Source organism: Peromyscus leucopus, chromosome 1 (genome assembly GCF_004664715.2).
Source record: "Peromyscus leucopus breed LL Stock chromosome 1, UCI_PerLeu_2.1, whole genome shotgun sequence".
NCBI lineage: Eukaryota > Metazoa > Chordata > Mammalia > Rodentia > Cricetidae > Peromyscus > Peromyscus leucopus.
This window is the reverse complement of record NC_051063.1, coordinates 161939556-161962633: the sequence shown is the minus strand read 5'-3', so window position 1 is coordinate 161962633 and position 23078 is coordinate 161939556. Positions and strand designations below refer to the sequence as shown.

General features: G+C 53.8%; 1 protein-coding gene across 1 annotated transcript; it reads right to left on the bottom strand.

Moving 5' to 3' along the window:
- Nucleotides 1–4985: 4985 nt before the first annotated feature.
- Nucleotides 4986–23078, bottom strand: Hpn (hepsin). The gene is made up of 14 exons (XM_028877806.1): nucleotides 22897–23078; nucleotides 22455–22524; nucleotides 18313–18372; nucleotides 16797–16898; nucleotides 16667–16708; nucleotides 9744–9873; nucleotides 9547–9669; nucleotides 9398–9438; nucleotides 8999–9164; nucleotides 8718–8908; nucleotides 6101–6196; nucleotides 5799–5941; nucleotides 5510–5674; nucleotides 4986–5318 (listed from the first exon to the last, which is right to left on the bottom strand). Exons 2-14 carry the CDS (start codon nucleotides 22468–22470, stop codon nucleotides 5280–5282), a joined length of 1314 nt encoding a protein of 437 aa, XP_028733639.1. The 5' UTR covers nucleotides 22471–22524; nucleotides 22897–23078; the 3' UTR covers nucleotides 4986–5279.

The following is a 23078-nucleotide window of genomic DNA, read 5'->3' as shown; positions in this document are numbered from 1 at the left end:
CCAAAAAAGTTCATTCTCAGTCAGTTTCCCACTCCTTCTCCAGTACCAGCAGCAGAAGGGCAGGCGGGAGGGAATGGGGACTTAAATCTTGGGGAGGGTCTCATGAGGGTGATATGACCCTCCCCGTCCATTGCTGCATACCTAGTACGATACTTAATCTTAAAATTATTTTAAACTTTATTACATTTTATTTCTGTGTGTGTGCGTGTGTATGCATGCACATGCCCGTGTGCATGTTTAAGTCATGGTGTGCATCTCAAAGAACGGAGTCGGTTCTCTCCTTCCATCGTGAGTCCTGGGGATCAAACACCAGACACCAGGCTTGGCAGCACAAGCCCCTCCCCCTGCTGGGCCATCTTCTCACGGGTCCAGGTCCTTGTTTCGGTTTGGTTTGGTACTGGGAACTGAACCCAGAGCCTTGCACTTGGCAGTGATAATTCATCATCATTGTCAACATGAGTGGATTCTTTAAAGAGAGCCCATTTCTCTGCTCTGCCAGCTGCCAACTGGATCCAACGGCTGCTCTAAAACAATGGCCCCCAACTCTGATGTCTTCCCTACTGAAAGGCAGAGTGTTTGTCCCTGCCCCCTAGAGTTCAGACAGATTGACAATAGCACTGACTGACCGAAAAGCAAAAACAAGGCTGGGTGCCTTTAATCCCAGCACTCGGGAGGCAGAGGCAGGCGGATCTCTGAGTTTGAGGGCAGCCTGGGCTACAGAGTGAGTTCCAGGACAGCCAGGGCTACACAGAGAAACCCTATCTCAAAAAAAAAAAAAAAAAAAAAAAACAAACAAACAAACAAACAAAAAAAACAATCAAACAAGACCAATGAAGCAAAAACAAGGTTAGAAAAGGCAGCAGCTTCTGAAATACTCACCCTGGAGCCCTGGGCTGGCTTGTAAGAAATGCAAATGTCCCAAGGCAGCCATGATGGGAGAGACCTCAAGCCACACAGAAGATGAGCTAGTGGTCCCAGTGGAGGCCAGCCTTCCAGCCATAGACACAGGCTATGGGCCAAGATGCCTCCATAGTCCGTCACTCACCACGTCCTTCCGTCCTTTTCGTTGCTGGCCAAGTGCAGCACATCATGGAGCCGACACAGCGATCCCTGGCCAACCTTGCCTGCCATGGAGCCAATGAGGCTAATGGAAGGGTTGTTATCCCCTGCTAGGTTTGGGCGGTTTGTTTTGCAGCCATAGGGCAGAACGGGAGCTCCTTGAGTAACTTGCATTATTGTAATAACATTGCTTTTTATGCAGAAACCAAAAATTCATCTCCCTACGCACACCGCTGTTTGAACCTTCCCAACAATTACTTCTGAATGTAAAATTAATGGCCTTCACAGCCCTCGTGGCAGGGAATTAATCATGGCAGTGTTTGCACTTGAGAGGAGCTAGCGTGAGAAAGAGACTGCACATCGCTCCCTGCTTGGCTGCCGGCATTCTCACGCACAGAGCCTGCTGCTGCAGCTAAGTGCAGAGGTTCTTCTGTAGGCAGAAGAGAAGAACAACGCTGGATGTGAGGTGCCGGCCTGTAATCCCAGGAGCCCCAGGCAGGAGGATGGTTCCTTCTAGGCCAGCCTGGGCTACCGTCATGATTTGAATCTCAAATGTCCTCCCCCAGTCTCCTGCATCTGAATTCATGGTTCCCAGCTAGTGGTGCTGGTCCCAGAGGCTATGGGACATTGGGGTAGGAAAGCCTAGCTGGAGGACAGAGTTCACCCGGGGTGGCGGGTGGGGGTGACGCTTACTGCTGGGCTCTGCTTCCAGTTTGGTTCTCTCTGCTCGTCCTGACGCAGCAAGATGTGACTGCCACCACTGTGACTGACTGTCCCAGCCTCCATACCCTCCCCACCATGACGGACTGTATCCCCCAAAACCATAAGCCAGCATAAACCTTCCCTGCAATTATATCAGGAATTCCGTCATGGCAGTGAGAAAAGTGACTGTCACATATGCAGAGAGATGCTGTCTCAGCAGAAAGGGCGGGGGTGGGCTTACGTCCATCATTCCAGCACCCAGGAGGCCGAGACAGGAGGATCAAGGCTTAAGGTCATCCTCAGCTACATAGTGAGTTTGAGCTAGCCTGGGCTACGTGGGACCCTGGCCTTCCTGTTTTTTTTTTTTTTTTTAAACAATGTGAACACAGGAGTGAAGAGAGAGAAAGTTTTCTGGAGGCTGAAAAACCAAGACTGGGAACCCCTCCCCTGCCAGCTGGGGGCATTAGGGTCTCATGGCAATAGAGATGCTGGGGTACCCAGAGTGAAGGGCCCCGACTTACACCCTTCTGCCACACAGCACTGGCCCCGGAGTTCCTCTGTGGTTTACATCTGGTGAGCCCCTTTTTGGCCCCTTGGAAGCTTGGTCATCAAGGGCCTAGAGCAAGGGTTTTGGGGTGCTGGTGCTTGGAAGGAAGGCATCTTAGTTAAGGTTCCTATTGGTGTGATTGATAGAACAGCATGACCAAAAGCGACCCCGGGAAGAAAGGGTTCATTTTAGCTTACAATTTCTAGCTCACACTCTGTCACTGAGGGAAGTCAGGACAGGGGCCTGGAGGCAGGGACTCAAACAGGCCACAGAGCAATGCTGCTTACTAGCTTGCTGTGCATGGCTCGCCCAACCCATGGTCTTATAGCAGCCAGGCCCACCTGCCCAGGGGTGGCACCGCCCACAGTGGGCGGGGCCCTCCCACATCAGTCATCAATCAAGAAAATGCCCCACAGGCCTGCCCATGGGTCAGTCTGATAGCCGTGGCGTTTTCTCAAAGTCCCCACATCCCAAAAGGCCCTAACTTGTGTGAAATTGACATAGAACTTCCAGTACAAGAGGAATCACTAAGCCCTGGTGGGGCCCAAGAGTGATTACTCCAGCAGGGCAAGGCTAGCCCCTGCCTGTTCTCTGCTTGCAGTCTCCTCCGGTGATCTTTTCCCCGGGGCCTTTCCACAGCAGTACAGGATGCCGTGGGTGCCCGTGAGCTGCGACGCTCTTGGACTTCCAGCTTCTCAAACTGCGTGCTGTGGGAAAACATCCCACCTCTATTTTGGGACAGGTTCTCTCTATGTAGCCCAGGCTGGCCTCAAATTCATGATCCTCCTACTTCAGTTTCCTGAGTGCTGGGATTACAGGTATACACCACCCTTCCCAGCTTATACCTCTTTTTATTTATTTATTTTATTTTTTGTTTGTTTTGTTGTTTGGTTTTTGAGACAGGGTTGCTCTGCATAATAGCTAGAATTAGCTCTGTAGACCAGGCTGGCCTCGAACTTACAGAGATCGGCCTGCCTCTGTCTCCTGAGTGCTGGGATTAAAGATGTGCGCCACCACTGCCCGGCTCAGTTTACACCTCTTAAGAATTGTTTTTTTTAAGTGTGTGTGTGTGTGTGTGTGTGTGTGTGTGTGTGTGCACATACGTGCAGATGCTCTTGGAAGCCAGAAGAGGATGCCAGAACCCCTGGAGCTGGAGTTACGGGTGGTTGAGAACTGAACTCAGGACCTTTGGAAGAACATCATTCACTCTTACCACTGAGCCATCTCTCCAAGCCCTTAAACATAATTTTTTAATAACCACCCTTGGGTGTCTTGTTACAGCAATAAAAAAAGAGAAATACATGTACAGATCTCTACCAGATCCCCTAGAATATGGCCACATCTCCTCTCAGGCAGGGTCACGCTCTAGGTCTTTCCACTGTGCCCTCTGCACAAACATACTCCTTCCTCCAATATATCTGTTCAGACCTTCCTCAGGGCATTATGCTCCTGGGGAGGTTTCAGGCTTCTAAAATACACCCCTACCCACCCCCCAAAAAAGGCTGAATGCAGTGGCAAGGCCCTTAATCCCAGCACTTGGGAGGCAGAGGCAGGTGCACCTCTGTGAGTTCAAAGCTAGCTTGATCTTCATAGAGAATTCCAGGATAGCCAGGACTACATATTGAGATTCTGTCTCAAAAAAAAAAAAACCAAAGCAAGAAAAAAACCCAGCAAAAATGAACTTAGAATTTTTAATATTCTCGAGAACAGCCTCTGTTGAGCACTTTCTCCTGCTGGAGAGCGGAGTGCCCCTTTCGGCTTAAGCCTTGAAAGCGCCGAGGCAGCAGCTCCCTCTGGTGGCCACCTGCACTGCCACCGAGGTCTGCAGATGCCGGGAAGAGGAGATCCTGCACCAAGAGGAGCTGGTGGGCTGGACCCGGCCCCAGAGCAGGAAGGGGTGCAGAGGCGGGTGCTTCTCCCTGCTCCCAAAAGGCATGTCACTCACTCCCTCTCTGGCCCACAAGGTTTTGTTTTCTATTGCCCCAAAGCAGATGTATTTATTGTTCCTGGGACACTGATGTCCACTTTTTTCTGGAAACAGCTCCTCATTTTCTTTTGAAGAGTCTCCCACCAGCAGCTCATGTGGTTCCTGAAGACCCGGCTCTCATCCCCAGGCAGCATTTCAGGTGTAAGATAATCCAACCAGATCATGTGACCCAACTGACTGCTGAAAGCTGGGCCTCCTTAGGATTTTTTCCCCCTTTCTGGTGTTCTCCTGAAAGGAGCAGCCACATACCCCACCTCCACCCTCAGGCATCCTGAATCTTGTCCCCAGCACATACCCTCACTTACATAGAACTGGGGTGCGCTTCTTCTGGTTGTGGGAAAGCCTGCTTGGAGATGAGGCTGACACGGAGTAACAGAGATCTGAGAGTTGCTGGACTGAGCAATGCCTAACGTCGGGGTCTCCTGGGTGTTTTAAGCCCTCCCCCACCTCTCTCTCCTTTTTATTTTTTGAGATAGGGTCTCACTCTGTAGTCAAGGCTGGCCTGGGACTCACTATGTAGCCCAGAGTAGCCTTTACCTTGTGACCGTCCTCCCAAGTGTTGGAGTTACAGGAGTGAGCCACCATGGGTAGGAATTGGGGGTCCCAATCCAGCGCTGGTGTGCCTTCAGCGCTCTCTGCTGCTATCACCGAGTCCACATTGCTGCTCAAGTGTGTAAACTCAGAGACCCATTAATCAAAACCACCTTTATTATTTAAAGAGTATTCCCATGGGGTGCCTGGAAAGCAACCCGCAGAGAACAGAGTAATATATATACATGGGGTGGGAGGTTGAGGCTGAGCGGCCCCAAGACTGAGTGGGCCGGCCACTGTGGAGGAAAGTCCTCGGACCTGTGGACTGGGTCTGTGAAGAAAACTGCTCTGTGTGAGGCCCCGTGTGGAGCCTACCACGCGGGGCTGGAGGCGTCAGCCGACTCCGGCTCTGGAGGCAAGTGCAGCAGCGCAGAGCAGCGAGGTGAGGCTGGGTCAGGGCTGAGTCACCATGCCACTGGCTTCGGAGTGAGTCTAGGGAAAGAGCCATGGGCTTCCAAGGTCTCAGCGACTTCTCGCAACCCTCTAACTGCTGCCCCTTCCCAGAAGCCCATGGGGGCCCACCTGTGCTCTAGAGTGCCCTCTGCTAGGCCCAAACACAGGTTTCCCCAAACTTCCACCTTCCTTAGCAGAGTCCCAGACAGTCCCGCCCTATACCAACTCACGTTTATGGCCTGGAAGATCCACTCCCGGAAGTCAATGACTTTGGTGTACACTCCTGGCTTCTGGGCCAAAGCACAGCCCGTACCCCAGCTGACGATGCCACATAGCCGCCATCTTGACGTCCCAGAGATGCTGTCCTCACACACAAAGGGGCCGCCACTGTCACCCTGGTGGGCAGGATGGGACACCTGGCTGGAGGCCACCGTGGCTCCAGTGGGGACCCCGTTCCTACTACCCTGGTCCCTTTTCTATAATGTTGAGCCTAGAGGGCTGCCCCGCTGTGTCCCTCACCTGGCAAGCATCAATGCCACCCTCAGGATAACCAGCACAGAACATCTTGGGTTTGATCTGATTCCCATAGAAGTCAGGGCTGTTGCAGACCTCGTTGCTTATGATGGGGACCCGGGCCTCTTGGAGCACCACAGCCTGCTGGCCTGAGGAGATGTGGGTATGGTGGCCAGAATTGGAAACACGCCCTCCCCTCCTGGTGCCCATCCCATGGCCTTGGGGTCCCTCTGAGGTCCACCTAGTCCCCCGCAACCAGCTTCGGTCCCCTCCTAATGGTGTGGCTGGCCTTAGGACCTGGAACTTACCATAGAACTGTGTGTTGCCCCAGCCAGTCACGGTACAGACCTTGCCATCCACCAGGGCCTGTCCCGCAGCAGGGAGACACACCGGCTGGATGTATTCTGTGAGAAAAACCATACCAGTCCAGTTCCTGCCAGTCAGTCTGTCCCGCGTGGACGCACCTGTGCAGGCACCTCAGCCTCCACACAACGGCTGTGCACCCTCTCACTACCGCAATGAACCTCCATCATCCAGTGTACGTGCCACTTTCCCAGATCTTTGCCTTTCATCCCCCGTCACCCCAGGGAGCTGAGACTGACCTTTGCCTCAGGAGGCCAAGTCACCTGTCCCACGTTTCATAGAAGCCAATGGAATAATCAGAACCGGAGCCAAAGTTAGCTCCGTTCCCCAAGCTTGGGCTCTTAACCATGGCCACAGGACTATAAGCAGCTCAGAGGCAGGAAACGGAAAACACACCCTGCCCTTGAGACCCTTGGCTTCTGCCTGTCAGAAAACCGTCATAATAAACACACAGGCCTCCGATGGCACTGGCTTCCCTAAGATGGAAGAGCCTTGTGCAGTGCGCAGCGCACGCCAACAGTCCTGGCAGCCCTCACTGCTGCCATGACGTCAGCTCAGCCTCCCTCTGCTTCAGCACCTCGGTACAAAATGCAAACAACGATCATGCCCCAAGCTGGGGTTATAGCTCAGTGGTGGAGTGCTTGCCTATAGTATTCGAGATCCTGGGGTCGATCCCCGCACTGAAAACAGCATACACATGAAATAATTTCTCTGCAGAAACTGTGGTAAGAATTGGATGTGGTGTTGCAAACAGGAAGTGTTTATAAGACTAATAAGCATAAACAGCAATAAAGAGGCCACCCTGGAGGACTGTAGGAGAAGGAAGTGAGTCCAGACTTGGGGCACACCAAGGCCGAGGAAAGCACACGGTCACTTAGCAACAAGCAAACACGCCAAGAAATGTGTCCTCAGATGATTTTGTCATTGTGTGCAGATCCTAAGAGGCTCCTCCATGCAAATTAAGATGACTCTGATGTCACGAGGCCATCTTATCTCATAGGACCACGGTCATAGAGATGCTCTGTCTGTGACCAAAATGATTTTATGCAGCACACAGCTGTAGGTAAGTTCAGCATGCCACTGTTCTTATTTATTTACTATTATTTAAGTGGTTATTTATTTGGGGCATTTTGAGAGAGGGTCTCTCAACACAGCCCAGGCTGGCCTCAGACTCACAGTCTCTCTTCCTCAGTCTCAGTGCTTAGATGACAGGCATGTGCCACACCAGCTGCTTCTTCATACTTTTTTTTTTTGGGGGGGGGGTCTTTTCTTTCTTTCTTTTTTTTTTTTTTTTTTTTTTTTTTTTTTTTTTTTTTTTTTTTTTTTTTTTTTTTTTTTTTTTAAGATTTATTTATTTAGTATGTATACAGTGTTCTGTCTGCAGGCCAGAAGAGGGCACCAGATCTCATTACAGATGGTTGTGAGCCACCATGTGGTTGCTGGGAATTGAACTCAGGACCTCTGGAAGAGCAGCTAGTGCTCTTAACTGCTGAGCCATCTCTCCAGCCCTTTTTTTGATTTTTCAAGACAGGGTTTCTTTGTATAGTTTTGGTGCCTGTCCTGGATCTTGCTCTGTAGACCAGGCTGGCCTCGAACTCACAGAGATCTGCCTGGCTCTGCCTCCTGAGTACTGGGATTAAAGGTGTGCACCACTGCTGCCCAGGTCTCCATACTTATTTTTAAGATTTATTTATATTCGTGCTGTGTGTGTGTGTGCGCGCACTGCTGGAGTTCAGGAAAGGGTGTCGGATCCCCTGGAACTAGAGACAGTTGTGAGAGGCTGGCAGCGGGTGCTAGGAACTGAACGAGGGCTCTCTGTAAGAATAGCAAATGCTCTAAACCACCGAGACACCGCTCTAGCCCCTCTCCATACATTTTAATTCTGCATGATGTTTGGAGGACGCAGTCTTACTGACCATTACTGTGGCTTCACTTCACAGCATGTCTAAGTGTGTATGAGCTGATGGCTTTGGCATATTCCCAGCTTATTACAACTGCCACCATGTTCCACTTTAGAATACTTCGTCTCCCCCAAAGAAACCCCAGATTCTTTACCTGTTCGCAACATCTCCACCCCTAACTGCTCTTCTACCTGGGTGAGCTATTCACTTATTTATCAGCTATTTATTTATTATTAGCGTGTCTTATGCAGCCTAGGCTAGCCTCAAACTCACTATGTGGCCAAGGCTAGCCTTGAACTCGATCCTCCTGCCTCCTCCTCCTGTGTGCTGGGATTACAGGCATATGCCTTCACACCCAGATTACTATGACTGAATGAGCCTATTAAGAGCATCTCTGCACTGGTTCTCTGTGTGACCATCTGTATCCCTGCCTTCTGTAGGAAAGGAATCGCTGGGTCACAGTGACCGACTCCTATATGGAGGCTCAGATGGTTGTGTGTGGCTATCTAGCATTCATGGCTAATGCTCAGTTTGTGCTCCCTCATGAGGGATCCATTATAATCATGGAAACCTGAAGATGGATATGCTTTGCTCCATGGGCCCCTTCTTTGTTCCCTGAGTCTCTGGAGTCCCTACCCCGAGGCTGGGCCCCCAGGCTTACCTGTGAGAGGCAGGGGGCTGGAGAGGTGGACCAGGGCGATGTCATTGCTGTTCTCCTCAATAGTAGGGTCTCGAAAGGGAAGGTAGCCCCCATGATAGATCACAGACTTAACCCCCAGTTGCATGCCATGGGGTGAGGTCCGGGCTACAGCACCAGCAAACACTCGCCATCTAGACAGGACCCGGTTACGCCTGCCAGGACAGAAGGGACAAGTCCCTGGGCCCGGCCTCTGCAGGCCTCTCTCCTGCCCCACCCTCGGTAGGACTGTGGGGAACACTCACTCTGGAAAGCAATGTGCAGCCGTCAGCACCCAGTCCCCGGACAGCAGGGAGCCCCCACAGAGGTGGGTCCCATCATAGCGCAGGCTGACCTGCCATGGCCACCTTCCCAGGCTGCTGTCCTGGCCACCCACGATGCGATCCACGGGCAGTTTTCTGCGGCCACAGTCTGTGGAGAGGACACAAGGAAGGCTCAAAATGGGAGGAATCTGGGTTGCCTGCCGGGCATAGGCTAGAGCCAGGCGTGGGAGGAGACACAGCCCTGTCCCAGTAGTTTGTGGGAACAGGGCCCTCCCCAACCGTGGGCATGTGGAGATCCTGGGCAGTTTGTGAGGACATATTCCACCCTGGGGTCCCAGGCCCCAGTCCTGTCCTGTACCTCATTTGAGACCCGTGCCTCACCTTGGCAGATGGCAGTCAGGAATCGGCCTCTAGGGCAGTCGCTGAGAAGATACAGGACAGGGGTGGAGACAGAGAGACGAACCAAACGACCAGTTAGGATGGTATTTGGAGGCCAGGGGTCCAGTGCCACCCGCAGCTGCCCTGCTCACCACACAGAGATGACATCCAACAACCTCTGAGCCGTCGGTAGGCGGCCCTCGTCCACGCAGAAGAAGCCCGACGTGCCGTTGGCGCCCGCGGTTCGCACATCCAGCTCCGAGTGCGCCAGGGCCCTGCACCAGGCTCGGGTCAGAGCCACCTCCCGCCCCATTCCATCCTTCTCCTCCCTCGAGGGCCACCCGGGTACCTGAGGAAGCCCATCTCCTCACAGCTGAGCCCCGCCACCCTGGAGTTGGAGCGCGAGGAACACAGCAGCCTCCAGGTCCCCTCCGTCTTGTCGAACACCGCAAGCCGTGAGTCCCCGGGGCTGACCTGCACTGCAGGGCGACAGGGCCAGGCCTGGGTCCCACAGAGGCCCACCATCGGCTTCCCTGACTGCCTGAGGTCCTGAGAACTCTGATCCTGTACCCCTCGCCGCCCGGGGCTTCATCTGCACCCGCTACTAGGCGGGACTTCACTAGTGGGTGTCTCTCCCTGCTGGGACACCCAAGCTGCTGGAAACCAGGACACCAGGAACTAGGGAAATGATTTCATTTGACTTAGGGAGAAAGCAGATGAGAGAGAGTGAGCCTGCACAGGGTATTCACTGTGGATGAACAAGCCCAGACTCAGGCAGGCTTGGGGAACCAGGTTACTAAAACATTTACATAAGTATGACATGGAGAAAAGGAAGACGGGAAGGGGCCTAGCAGCAGGAGGAACCGGGGCAGGTGCCTTTGATTCTAACCTGCAGAAGGTAAAGACTACAAGATCATGAGTTCAAGACCAGCCTGAACTACCTACCAAAGGGGAGAGAGGGGCCAATTATGGTGGCGCATGAGCCTGGAATTTGCTGAAGGAGGCATTGGCAGAAGGATCGTGAGTTAACCGGGTGTGGTGTGCTTGCCTTTGATCCCTGCACTCAGGAGGCAGAGACTGGCGTATTTCTATGAGTTGGAGGCCAGCCTGGTCTGTAGAGAGACTTTTAGGACAGCCAGGGCTTGGTAGAGAGACCCTGTCTCAAACAAACAAACAGTAAAATAATAATAATAATAAAATAAATAGAGGAGGAGGAGAGGAGGAGGAGGAGGAGAACCCAGGCTCTTCTGTCGGCCAAGTAAAGTCTGAGAGATGGACTCGGTGTCACCATCCAAGAGTCACCTTAGCATGGTGGATGGCTTCAACTTATCATCTCAACACTCAGGAGGCCGAGGCAGGAGAGTCGTCACAAGTTTGAGGCTAGTGTGGACTACATATTAATTCCAGGCCAGCCAGGGCGTAGAGTTAGAAGACCTTGTTTCAAAAATCCGAACAAGAGTCAGGCATGAAGACACCTGCTGTACCAGCACTTGGGGGCTGAGGCAGGAGGGCTGTGGGTCTGGGGTCAGTCAGGGCTATATTATGTCTCAGGACGGAATGAAAGATGGAATGGAGGGAGAGAGAAAAGGGGAAAGCGAGAGGGGGAGGGTGGAGGGTGGCATAATGCAGGACAGGCTAGCTCAGCAGGCCAGCTCACAGCACTGGTGCTGTCTGGGTGGCCGGGGCAGTCTGGGTGGCCGGCCAATGCTCCTTGGCCCTCCATCTGTCCTCAGAAGGTCAGAGAAGCCTTCTTCACACCCAAGTCGGGTCAAACCCCTTAGGGGTGTTTCTTTGTATTTACCACATACTTTGAACATGCTGGTTACTATTTTAGACTGTAGATAAATCACACAAAATTTCTTCCTGTATGCAGTACAAAGCCCAGGAGAGCAGACAGACAACCAGCGTGACAAATAACGGAAACGTGTCCTGTGTCACAGCAGAAGGGGTGGCGGAGACAGGCAAGGGCGACAGAAGGACTGGGGATCTGGGGTATGGGGGTGGAGTTGCACTTTGCTGTAAGTGGGCAGGCAAGGCCAGCTTTGGTGGGAAGGTGCCACGTGAGCAACGAGAAGTAGACGAAGGAGGTGAGAAAGAGGCTGAGATCTGAGAGGTGCCGAGAAGTAGGCCAGAGGAACTGAAGAGCTGAGAGCAGAGATCCGAAGGCTGAGGCGGGGAGCTGGGTGAGGAACAGCCAGGAGGCAGAGAGAGGATGGCAGGGTTAGCTTGCAGCTGGACCAACATGCAGCCAGCCGGGCCAGGACTCCGAGCTGGGGGTAAGAGCTCACACAGTGACCTCACTCAGGGATGCTGGTGAGGGCACCCTGGAGGGCAGGAACTGGCACCCGACTGACTCAGTGTGACAGGGACAGAGGCTAGGCCAGCAGGGGGCAGCACAGGGACTAGAGGGGGATCCTGGGAATATTTTGTAGGCAGAGACCTAAACCCAGTGGGACGGGACTGCCATCTAACCTACTTAGGAACCTGAGGCTAATGAATCAAAGTCTAAAGCCTGCCTGAACAATTGAGTGAGTTCAAGGTCAGCCTAAGTAACTTAGGGAAAAGAGTCTCAAATAAAATGTAAAAAGAGGGCTGGTGTCATCCTTGCTCAGTGGTGGAGCCCCTGCCTAGAATCCCCCAGTGAGGGGCTGGGGTGTGGCTCCGTGGTGGAGCCCCTGCCTAGAATCCCCCAGTGAGGGGCTGGGGTGTGGCTCAGTGGTAGAGCCCCTGTCTAGAATCCCCCAGTGAGGGGCTGGGGTGTGGCTCGGTGGTAGAGCCCCTGCCTAGAATCCCCCAGTGAGGGGCTGGGGTGTGGCTCAGTGGTAGAGCCCCTGCCTAGAATCCCCCAGTGAGGGGCTGGGGTGTGGCTCGGTGGTAGAGCCCCTGCCTAGAATCCCCCAGTGAGGGGCTGGGGTGTGGCTCGGTGGTAGAGCCCCTGCCTAGAATCCCCCAGTGAGGGGCTGGGGTGTGGCTCAGTGGTAGAGCCCCTGCCTAGAATCCCCCAGTGAGGGGCTGGGGTGTGGCTCAGTGGTAGAGCCCCTGCCTGCATGATTAAGGCTTTTGGTCCAATCCCCAGCACCAATAAAAAATAACAACTTATGTGCACATCTCACAGATGGTGCACTAAACATCAAAGGATATACTTATTCAGAGCAGACAGCTAACAATCAGCCAACCAGGATTTGACCTCCGAGCGCCCTCTGGCTTCCACTTTCTCTGCCCCTTGCTTGGGTCTCCGAAGAATTCTTGCCCTTCTCTGCCCAGCACATGCTCCTCCACAGCAAGAGGAAAGCTGCTGGAGCGGCGGGCTCCAAATGTGGCCTTCGTCTCTGGCCTTCATCAAGACTGGCTGACAGCGCCCACTGAGCGGTGCCTACCACCCCGACCCCCGGGATCAAGACGGGAGTCAGGAGGCATCGTTCCTAACTGCTCAAGGTATTTCCAACCATATGGGCGTCTGCAGGGGGGTGAAGGGTCATTTTTAATGAATGTGCCTTGGGAAGATCCTGGAGATAGGGGAGGGGAAACATCAAATGCGTTCTTTTTTGTCTGGTTCTGGTTTTAGGGAGACAAGGTCTCACTTGGTAGCCCAGGTAGTCCTGGAACTTTTGACTCTGTTGCTTCAGCCTTCTGAATGGCTGTCCGTCACGGCTGTGCACCCACAGGCCGTTTGTTTTAAAGCCACCTTCTGGGCTGTTGTTTGTTACTTTAAAAGTGTTTCTTCTGGTGTGCTGTACATCGCCAGGTGTGCTTACCAAACTGCTAGATATATTTAGAGGTGTGAAGATCCCAGAGCAAAATAAAGTGGGACTACAGTCAAGGTCGTGTTTCCTTGTCTGTGCCGTCTATCTGTGTTCTAGGAAGCGCTACCCACGGGGCGCAGGCACTGGCCGGAGCCCTGTCTGAGTCACGATCGCTTTCTCTCTTCCTTGGCTAGTTGGCTCTTCAATTTGTGTGTTTGTTTTTTTTTTTTTTTCCTAAGACAGGGTCTTGCTATGTAGCCCAGGCTAGCCTCAGACTTTCAATCATTTTGCCTCAGCCTCTCGAGTGCTGGGATTACAAGCATGCTCAACTCCAACTCTTCTCATGCTTATTCTTAAAGGGGAGGTTTCCTGAGCACCTACTATTTGCCACAGACAGCCTGACCCATAAACAAAACATCTCTGCCTCCCTGGAATGCTCATAAACTGTCCGTGTGAGGGTTCCATTACGACAGCTGGACGGCTATGGGGTGGGGACGGTATGCAGTGTGAGCTTTAGGAAGGGCTTACTCAAGGAGGGGTGAGGAGGAGATGCCTAAAAGCGGAGCCCTGCATAGATAAGGCGCACAACTATCTCCTCTTCCCACTCGGCTCTGCTCACCCCACATCCCAGAGGAGGAAGTAGAAGCTCTCAGAAGGCCACAGCTCAGAAATGGTGGAAGGGAACCCCAGCTCCAGGCGGGCGCTGGTGAGTTTTGCCTTGGCAAGAGGACAGTGGAGCACCTGGGGATGCGGCCTGTGATCCCAACTACTCAGGAAGCTAAGACGGGAGAAGTCCAGGTTTAAGGATAGTTCAAGATCAGCCTGGTCAACTTAGCAAAAATTCTATTTCAAAAAGAAAAGTCAAAAAAGGGTGGGGGCTGCCACTCAGCAGTAGAGCCCCTGCCTAGAATCCCCCAGTGAGGGGCTGGGGGTGTGGCTCAGTGGTGGAGCCCCTGCCTAGAATCCCCCAGTGAGGGGCTGGGGTGTGGCTCAGTGGTGGAGCCCCTGCCTAGAATCCCCCAGTGAGGGCTGGGGTGTGGCTCAGGGGAGAGCACCTGCCTAGAATCCCCCAGTGAGGGGCTGGGGTGTGGCTCAGTGGTGGAGCCCCTGCCTAGAATCCCCCAGTGAGGGGCTGGGGTGTGGCTCAGTGGTAGAGCCCCTGCCTAGAATCCCCCAGTGAGGGGCTGGGGTGTGGCAGCTCAGTGGTAGAGCCCCTGCCTAGAATCCCCAGTGAGGGGCTGGGGTGTGGCCCAGTGGTAGAGCCCCTGCCTAGAATCCCCCAGTGAGGGGCTGGGGTGTGGCCCAGTGGTAGAGCCCCTGCCTAGAATCCCCCAGTAAGGGGCTGGGACGTGGTTCTACCCTTGCTAAGCAGTTGAGCATGTGTAAGTCCCTGAGTTCTCTCATCAGTACTGTGAAGGAGGAGGAAGCCAAGGTAAAGGTGGTGATGATACTGGAGGAATCGGGTATTTAGGGACCAAAGGGAAGCCCTGAGTCCAGAGAGACAGATCCACAAGCCAAGGTAAACTGCCAGTCAGACAGGGCCATATCCTGAGTCTTTAGGGTTGGGATCCCATCCTGGTGCCATGGGGAGCATTAGGGCCTGCTGATCTATTGTTCTATCACTTATTGACCTGTGGGCTTAGGGAAGGCAATCTGCTTCACAGAGCCTCAGTTTGCCCCATATTCAAAACACTGGGATGACGGTAGCCTTAGACTGCAGTCAGGCCTGGGGTATGCAAGCTTTCACTATGGCAATGACTTCAGTAGTTACTGGACAAATAACTGAGCTGGAGTTACACACGACTACCACCTGACTGCCAGAGTCTCACTGTGTAGCCCAGGCTAGCCTCAAACTCACAGTCCTGCCTCATTCTTCTAAGCGTGGGGGGATGTATGCTACCATGCTGAGCCTCGGCCTGTGTCTATGCCCTTCACTCTACAGGAAAACGTGCTCTGGCAGGACTGAATGAGCCAATACCATCAAGCCTCGGGCTGGTCCCTGGCCTCAGGGTCAGTGTTTCTAAGTTCAGTCACGGTGACTGAGTCCAATGTCAACTGTTCAAATCTGGAATCTCGTTTCTTCGAAAAAGCATGCTCCACTTCCCCATCACCACCCCTTTCTGCTTCCCTGGGTCACAGACAAGCGTGTTGGAGGTGGCCTCGGGGAAGCCTTCCTTCCGCTTGTGGTTTCTGCCTCTGTGTTCCTGTGGCTGCTCCTTCCGCATGCGCAGTCACGCCCACAAGTCCGTTCTGACTCCATCCTTACTGGCCGCCATCCGTATAAAGGACAGATAGAGCTGGGAGTCTACTGAATTCATCCCACCCCTCTGGAATGAGTTTTGACCACACCCACGGTACACATGTGTCCATCACAATTTATAGCATGATGGGAGGTCTGTGGTCCAGGGCATACCATCACATGGTCAAGCCTCAGTTTCCCCTTGTGTAAAAGGGAAGAACAACAACCCCACATTCAAAAGGCTTTTGAGGCTGTATGTGTATAAATGTATAAGTAAAAGCTTAACTCTTGCTCTCTTTGGGAGCCATGCACTTTGATAATTTCTACTCTTTTTCAGACTCTCTCTGTGTGTGTGTGTGTGTGTGTGTGTACAGCAGGTACACATGTATATTTGTGTGTGTGTGTGTGTGTGTGTGTGTGTGTACAGCAGGTACACATGTATATTTGTGTGTGTGTGTGTGTGTGTGTGTGTGTGTACAGCAGGTACCCATGTATATTTGTGTGTGTGGAGAAGATAACATGGGGTAGTATTCCCTAAGCACTGTCCACCGTGGTTTGAGGACAGGCTCTCTCACTGCCTGGAGCCCCGGGGAGTCTTCTGTCCCTGCCTCTGTCCCCAGTGCCGGGATTACAAATCTGCTCCATTATACTCTGCTTTCCCACAGGGGTTCTGGGACTTGAACTCAGGTCCTCATGCTGTGAGACAAGCCCTTTGCTGACCGAGCAACTCCTCAGCCTCAGTCGCAGGCTGGGTCTATGGAGTGATGCACACCTGGTAGTCCCGGGACTTGGAAGGCAGAGGTAGGAGGACCAAGAGGTCCAGAGTCCTCCATAGTAAGTTTGAGGCCAAATGGGCAGCCTCAGATCTTTTCTCAAAAATAAAGTTGAAAAAGGAAATGTTTTCATCTGCATAGGACACTTGTGGATGACTTGTCTATGGATTGGATAGAGGCCACACCTTTGGGAGGTAGACCTCAGAAGTTAAGCAGAATTGGGTCTGTAGTACTCAGATGGGTGTTCATTGAGTCACTCAGACGAAAGCCTCTGACCTGGGCACAGTGGTTCATGCCTGTAATCCCATCACCATGAAGCTGAGGCAGGAGGATTGCCACAGATCTGAGGCCATCCTGGGTGAGTTCTAAGCCAGCCTGAGCTACAGACAAAATCCTTTTTTTCAACAGCATGACAGGCATCAAGTACAAACGCAGTTACCAGTCCCAAGAATACTTTGAGTTCCCCATCACGCTTTTCCTGCAGGACACCCTAGGAATCCAGGCCTGCTCCACTCACCCGGGTACAGTGGCTCCTGGTCACCCCGAAGTAGGATGGTCACTGTGGAGAAGGGAGAAGTGAGAGCAGGCAGGTTGCAGCCCTTGGGGTAGGTGAGACCTCAGGAGCTGGGGGAGGGAGATGCTCTCACCAATGGCCCAGGATGCGGCCCCAATGCCTGTCAGGAGCAGCAGAGTCCCCACAGTGAGAGCCGCCACTTTGGGTCTGGAGCAACATGATGCAGTCCGGACACCTGCAACAGACACCAAGCTGAGGTCACTGCCAGGCCTGTCCTCAGCACAGCAAGGGTTGGGCACTGGGCCAGCACCCTGCCAGGGAATGGAGAGTACCTTATCGGGCCTGGGCCTGCGGTGCCTAAAGCCCCATTTCCCAGGGCTGGGCAGCTGGCAGGGCTGTCCCGTTCCAGTCTCGTGGACAGCCAGGTGTCTGGCTCCCCAAGGGTTCCAGCTGGGAAGGGGGTATGGCTCGGCCGGCTGCCAGCTCCCTCCTCCCTCCCTGGTCTGGCACAGTTCTTCCTCTCCAGTGACATGGCACTTCTGGACTTCTTTGGTTGCCTCCTGCTAGCCTGTCCCCAGACCCTCTTCCAGAAATTCTTACAACTGTTGAGGTGTCTGTGACCTCTGACCTTCACCTTCTTGGTAACCCTAAAGCCAGACCTCTTTCTCACAAGACCCAGCTCCAAGATCAAATTTGCCCCTGGGAGGTTGGGAACACAAGTTTTAAAACTTAGCTGAACTTATTTTGGGTTTTTTGGTTTTGGTTCAGTTTTTTTTTGTTTGTTTGTTTGTTTGTTTGTTTGTTTTTTGTATTTTGAGACAAGGTCTTGCTACATAGCAATGCCAGCATCAAACTCACCATGTAGTCCAGGCCGACCTCCAACTAGTGAGCTTTCCTGCCCTGTCTCCCTAGTGCTGGGATGATAAGCATGTACCCCCATACCTGCCCATGGTTCTGTTTTTTTGTTGTTTTCTTTCTTTGTTTTTGTTTTTTCTTTCTTTTTGTTTTTGTTTTTGTTTTTTTGAGGTAAGGTTTCTCTTTGTAGCCCTGGCTGTCCAGGAACTTACTCTGTAGCCCAGGCTGGCCTCGAACTCACAGAGACTCGCCTGCCTCTGCCTTCTGGGTGCTGGGATTAAAGATGTGTGCCACTAATGCCCAGCTATGGTTTTGTTTTGTTTTGTTTTTTTAAGACAAGGTCTGTCCTCGAAACAAAGACTGGCCTCAAACTTGTGATCCCCCTGCCTCTACCTCCTTGAGTGCTAGGGTGATGGGTATGTACCAACATGCCTGGCAACCTCACTTTGAAATAGTGGCCCTGGAGAGAAGGTTCAGTGAGTAAGAGCACTTGCTGGGCAAGCATGGGGACCAGGGGTAAGGCCTGGCACCCACATAAAATACCAGGTGTGGTGGTGCACATCTGTGAGCCCAGCACTGCTGAGTGAGCCGCAGGCTCAGGGAGAGACTCCGTAGCTAGGGAGGAAGACAGAGTGACAGATCAGGACACTCAGTGTCCTCCTCTGTGTCCTCCCCAGCATGTGCACAGGTACCCCCCACACACACCATACTCATACACATGTATGTCAATGCACACACAGGGAGAAAATAAAAATACATAAAGGGAAGGAAAAAAATAAGATTAGTGGCCTTACCCTTTCCTGGCTGGGGTCTTGGACACGTGAAGCTGCCTCTGTGAGTCCCAAGTTCCCCATCTGTTAAATGAGCACACACCTAGTACCCACTCTTTAAATGACTCTAAAGTGCTTTAAAGGAACAGCCAAGCCCCAGCTGCCACCCGCCATGTACCCAGTGTTCAGCCTCTATCTCTGACTGGCATCATGGTGCCCTGATAGTTTAGCCACACATCTCCAGCGACTCAGCCTGGAGGCACTTCCTGAGCCCTGGGCACACTGAGATCCAGGTCCAAAGTCTGTCCCCAAGAAGCTGAACCGCCTCTCGCTCTGCCATTGTGCCTGGCATACAGCAGGTCCTCGATAAATGCTTATAAGCCATTATTGCTGTGTGATCATGGGCAACTGTCACTGTCTCTCTGAGCCTCGGTGTACCGATGTGATAGAACTCTGCTCCATCTCTCTGTAGGGCGGGGGATCGAGTGGGGCTTCTCAAAGGAAACAGGGAGACACCTCGGGAAGAGATTATCTAAGACCTGCAAAGGGAGATACCAAGGTGCAGAGCTGCGCATGGAAGGAACTGCACAGGCTGGGACGGACTGGCAGGCAGGACTGTGCACACTCTGGTAGAGGAACAACCAAAGAGCCAGCCACTTGGCATGAGCTGGAGGAAGACCGTGGGAGGCCAGCAGACCAGAGAGAAGAGGACTTTCTGTCTCAGCGTGACAGAGATCCTATAGACCGACTACAGCTGCCAAGGAAGCCTTCCACTGACCCCAGCTTGAGTGAGGCCTTTGCAGAGTACTTTCGAGGCTGCAAGAGCCCCAGCCCTTTCACCCTGTCCCTGTGGCATGGCTGGTGGTGACAGTACAAAACCGGCACTAGGAAGAGAGCAGGGAGGGGTGCAGGATCTTGCCAGGGCAGTTCCTGTTAGTGGTTTAAGACAAGGTGTCGTTTACAGAGGAAAAGAGCTCAATAATGCCTGAGAACTGGGCATGCCTCTCATCCCAGCATTGACCGCCATGTTGGGTCCTGCGCTTCTTCAGCCTCTGCACAGCTTCCTCTTCACATTCACCACAACCATGCTGGCCACAGTGTCTCTCAAAGCCTGTCCCTCCTCTTGCCCTCCCCACAGCAGCCCCATCTCAGAAGTCCTCACCCCAGGACCTCCTCCCCTCCCCACAGGAGTCCAGCTCTTCACCCTCACCCCAGGACCTCCTCCCTCCCCACAGGAGTCCTGTCTCAGAAGCCCTCCTCTGAGGACCTCCTCCCCTCCCCACAGGAGTCCAGCTCTTCACCCTCACCCCAGGACCTCCTTTCAACTGCTGCACACTTCCTTCCTGCTCCAACCTGCTAGCCCCAAGCCCAACACCCACAGTACTAAATTGGCTCGTCTCCTTGGTGGCCCTCTACACAGAGACCTGAGAAATGTAAATGCGAACCCAAACTGTCCCTTCTCTGTCCAGAACATTGACTTGGGTCTCCCTGGTGTCCTGGACCGAGCATTTCCAGCCCCCCATCAGAATAAGCATGACTTTTAGAGTCCAGAGTCCTGAATATAGGTCTCTTCAAATTCTCAGACAGACATTGGTCATTATCAAAGATCTAAGAGATCCCAACAATAGAACTCACAGAATGTTGATTAGAAGCCTGTCATCCCAATTTTCAGGAGGCTGAAGCAGGATTATTAAATTTGAGGCCATCCTGGGATACATAGTGAGACTAAATGTCAAAACAAAAAGAAAAAGGAAAAAAGACTGAGGACATGGTTCAGTGGTAGAGCCCCTGCCTAGAATCCCCCAGTGAGGGGCTGGGGCATGGCAGCTCAGTGGTAGAGCCCCTGCCTAGAATCCCCCAGTGAGGGGCTGGGGTGTGGCTCAGTGGTAGAGCCCCTGCCTAGAATCCCCCAGTGAGGGGCTGGGGTGTGGCTCAGTGGTAGAACCCCTGCCTAGAATCCCCCAGTGAGGGGCTGGGGTGTGGTTCAGTGGTAGAACACCTGCCTAGAATCCCCCAGTGAGGGGCTGGGGTGTGACTCAGTGGTAGAGCCCCTGCCTAGAATCCCCCAGTGAGGGGCTGGGGTGTGGCTCAGTGGTAGAGCCCCTGCCTAGAGTCCCCTAGTGAGGAGCTGGGGGTGTGGCTCAGTGGTAGAGCCCCTGCCTAGAACCTCCCAGTGAGAGGCTGGGGTGTGGCTCAGTGGTAGAGCCCCTGTCTAGAATCCCCCAGTGAGGGGCTGGGGTGTGGCTCAGTGGTAGAGCCCCTGCCTAGAATCCCCCAGTGAGGGGCTGGGGTATGGCTCAGTGGTAGAACCCCTGCCTAGAATCCCCCAGTGAGGGGCTGGGGTGTGGTTCAGTGGTAGAGCCCCTGCCTAGAATCCCCCAGTGAGGGGCTGGGGCGTGGCTCAGTGGTGGAGCTCTTGCCTAGCATATATGAGCACCTAGCTTTGATCTTCACTATTCCAGGGGTAGAAAGAAAAAGAACAAGAGTTAGGGCAGCCTCCAGCACTACCTTATGGAGAGACCTCACTCTGCCAGGGATGCTCCTGAGGTTGGTCAGCCACAGACACTAGCTCCAGCACACACCTGTGCTGAGCACTCTGCCCCATCTTCCCCTGCCTGGCAGGCCCTTCTTCCTCCCTCCTCCTTGATCATCCTTTGAGTTGTATCTCACACATCATTCCTTCTGATTCCAGGGCCCCAGCCGCAGTGCTGGAAGCCTGGAACGCACTTCCACGGCCATCACGGTCTCATAAACACCAGCAGCGGCCATTGAAGAGGCTTTTGGGATCACACATCACTTTCTTCACTGTCCTTAGAACCCCTTCAATCTGTGCCACAGTTAAAGAGGTCGGAGCCGTTAGCACCACAGTTAAAGAGGACGGAGCTGTTAGCATCAACACTTCACCTTTCCCAGGGCTGCCCTCTCAGAGCGCTGCAAGCTGCCTGGTGATGCCGGAGCGTGCTTCCTGTCTCCCCTCTGCAGCCAGCCCCAGCACCATCAGGCATTCTCTCCCTTTCCTTCCTCATAGGCCCTAGCCCTGGTCCCTCACTTCACTGATCTCCAGGCAAGAAAGAGTCCCAAAGAGGCCAGGCTCTGTCACTCACCTGATCACTTCGTACAGAGCAAGGGGGAGCCTGAGTTCACAGTGGACCACTGCTGGCCTGGAGTCTGAGTCCGGACACCCGTCTTATCACCGGGCCCACATGTTTACTGCCCCTACCTGGTGTCAATTAGGTCATGACACCAGTTACCCTCGCCATTTTAGAGAGGAAACAGATGCCCAGAGTATGGCCAGGGCCACACAGCTAGAAAGCACCTGGGGATGAAGTCAGCTAGCCTGGCTCCCAAAAGACAGCCAGAGTTGGGGCGGGGGGGGGGGGACGGGGGACATGGGGACTGCTCTGACTGGCATGTCCATCTAGTCCCCAAGAACAGACAAGGTAGCAGGAGAGGCCGGCCTCCAGCATGAGCGTCTCAGTGACCCCCCGGGTGCCTCTCTTCTCTCTACCCATGTCAAGTCCAAAGTCCTTCTGCTCTTTCGCCCACAGGGCTGGGAGGCAGAAGGAGTGCCTGGAACTGTGTGTGTGGGGGGGTCTTGGGTCCTTGGGTTCCTGGGTCCCCACAGCCACTGACCTCCTTCAGAACACCTCTGGGTTCCAACACGTATCTCACGCCCCGAGTCCCAAGCTGTTGCCTGAGTGTTCCATGATCCCAACAACCTCATGGAGGGAGTTATTATTATCTGTCCATACTTGACTGCAGGGAAGGTGGACTGAAGCCCAGAGATGGGATGCTACTTGCCCAAGAGCACACAGCAAAAGCCAACAGAAGCAGCCTGCCTGACTCTACACCCTTAACCGAGATGGTAGCAGCAGCAGCCCCCACCTCAGCCCCCAGAAGACGACATGTTGTTGGTTAGCTGAGAAATCCCTGGGACATGAGGGGAAACTAAGGGACCGGGAAGTTCGTATGGGGTGTTGGGGAGATAGCCACACAGAACGGCTGGCTAATAGTTAATCAGATGGACGAGGACTCTGGCGGGGCAGGGTGGTCTTGAGTCTGACAGGAGGACCCCAAGACAGGGAGCTGGGTACAGGCTGGGAGACAAACCAGGAGATGAGTGCTAGGTAGGGCCGAAGCTGGGGTTCAGGGACAGGGGGACTCACCCTCCTTCTTCGCCATGTCAGAGACTCTTGTTAATGATTCCCAGGTTGACCTGTTGGGCTGGGGCGGAACCTAGGGACAGGAACAAGGAGGCACGACCTGGGGAGCCCGGCTTGGCTCTGTCCTGGCGCCCCCAGTCCCAGGCGCTCATCCAGGGAGCGGCTGGCCCTGAGCTGGGCACGGAGCATGCAAGGGCAGAGGTTGGGAGGGGGTCAATGGTGGCAATGTGTGACCAGCCACCAGGGGGACACCTGGAGTGGCAAGGCAGAGCCTGGAGGGCCGAGACCAGGGGACTTGAGGGCTGAAAAACTTTGGGGAGTCCTCGGATGTCTGAGCTTGCAGGAAAAGCAGAGTGGAGGTGATCTGGGGTTCCTGGGCTCCCTTGCATGGGCTGGTGGGCGTCAGATTGGTGGGGGACAAGGGGCTCCGCATTCTGCGCCTTACCCTGGGGTCCGCCGGAGATGGTGCGGGTTTGGGGTTAGTCTCCGGGCCTGGGTAGGGGCATGGCGTCCCCACAGCCGCGGGCAGCGCGGGAGACAGAGGTGGCAGCGGCGGCCAGCAGCGTGGGGCCTGCAGAGCCAGCAGCCTCACCTGAGGAGGAGGGGGCTGGGTGGGAGGCGGAGACG

Coding starts and splice junctions, on each gene's coding strand:
- Hpn (XM_028877806.1), bottom strand. Junction 8,909..8,998: donor GCTGCACATTGCTTTCCAGA/GTGAGTGTTCCC, acceptor CTGTCCTGGCAG/GCGTAACCGGGTCCTGTCTA. Junction 6,197..8,717: donor CAGCCCCCTGCCTCTCACAG/GTAAGCCTGGGG, acceptor TTTTTCTCACAG/AATACATCCAGCCGGTGTGT.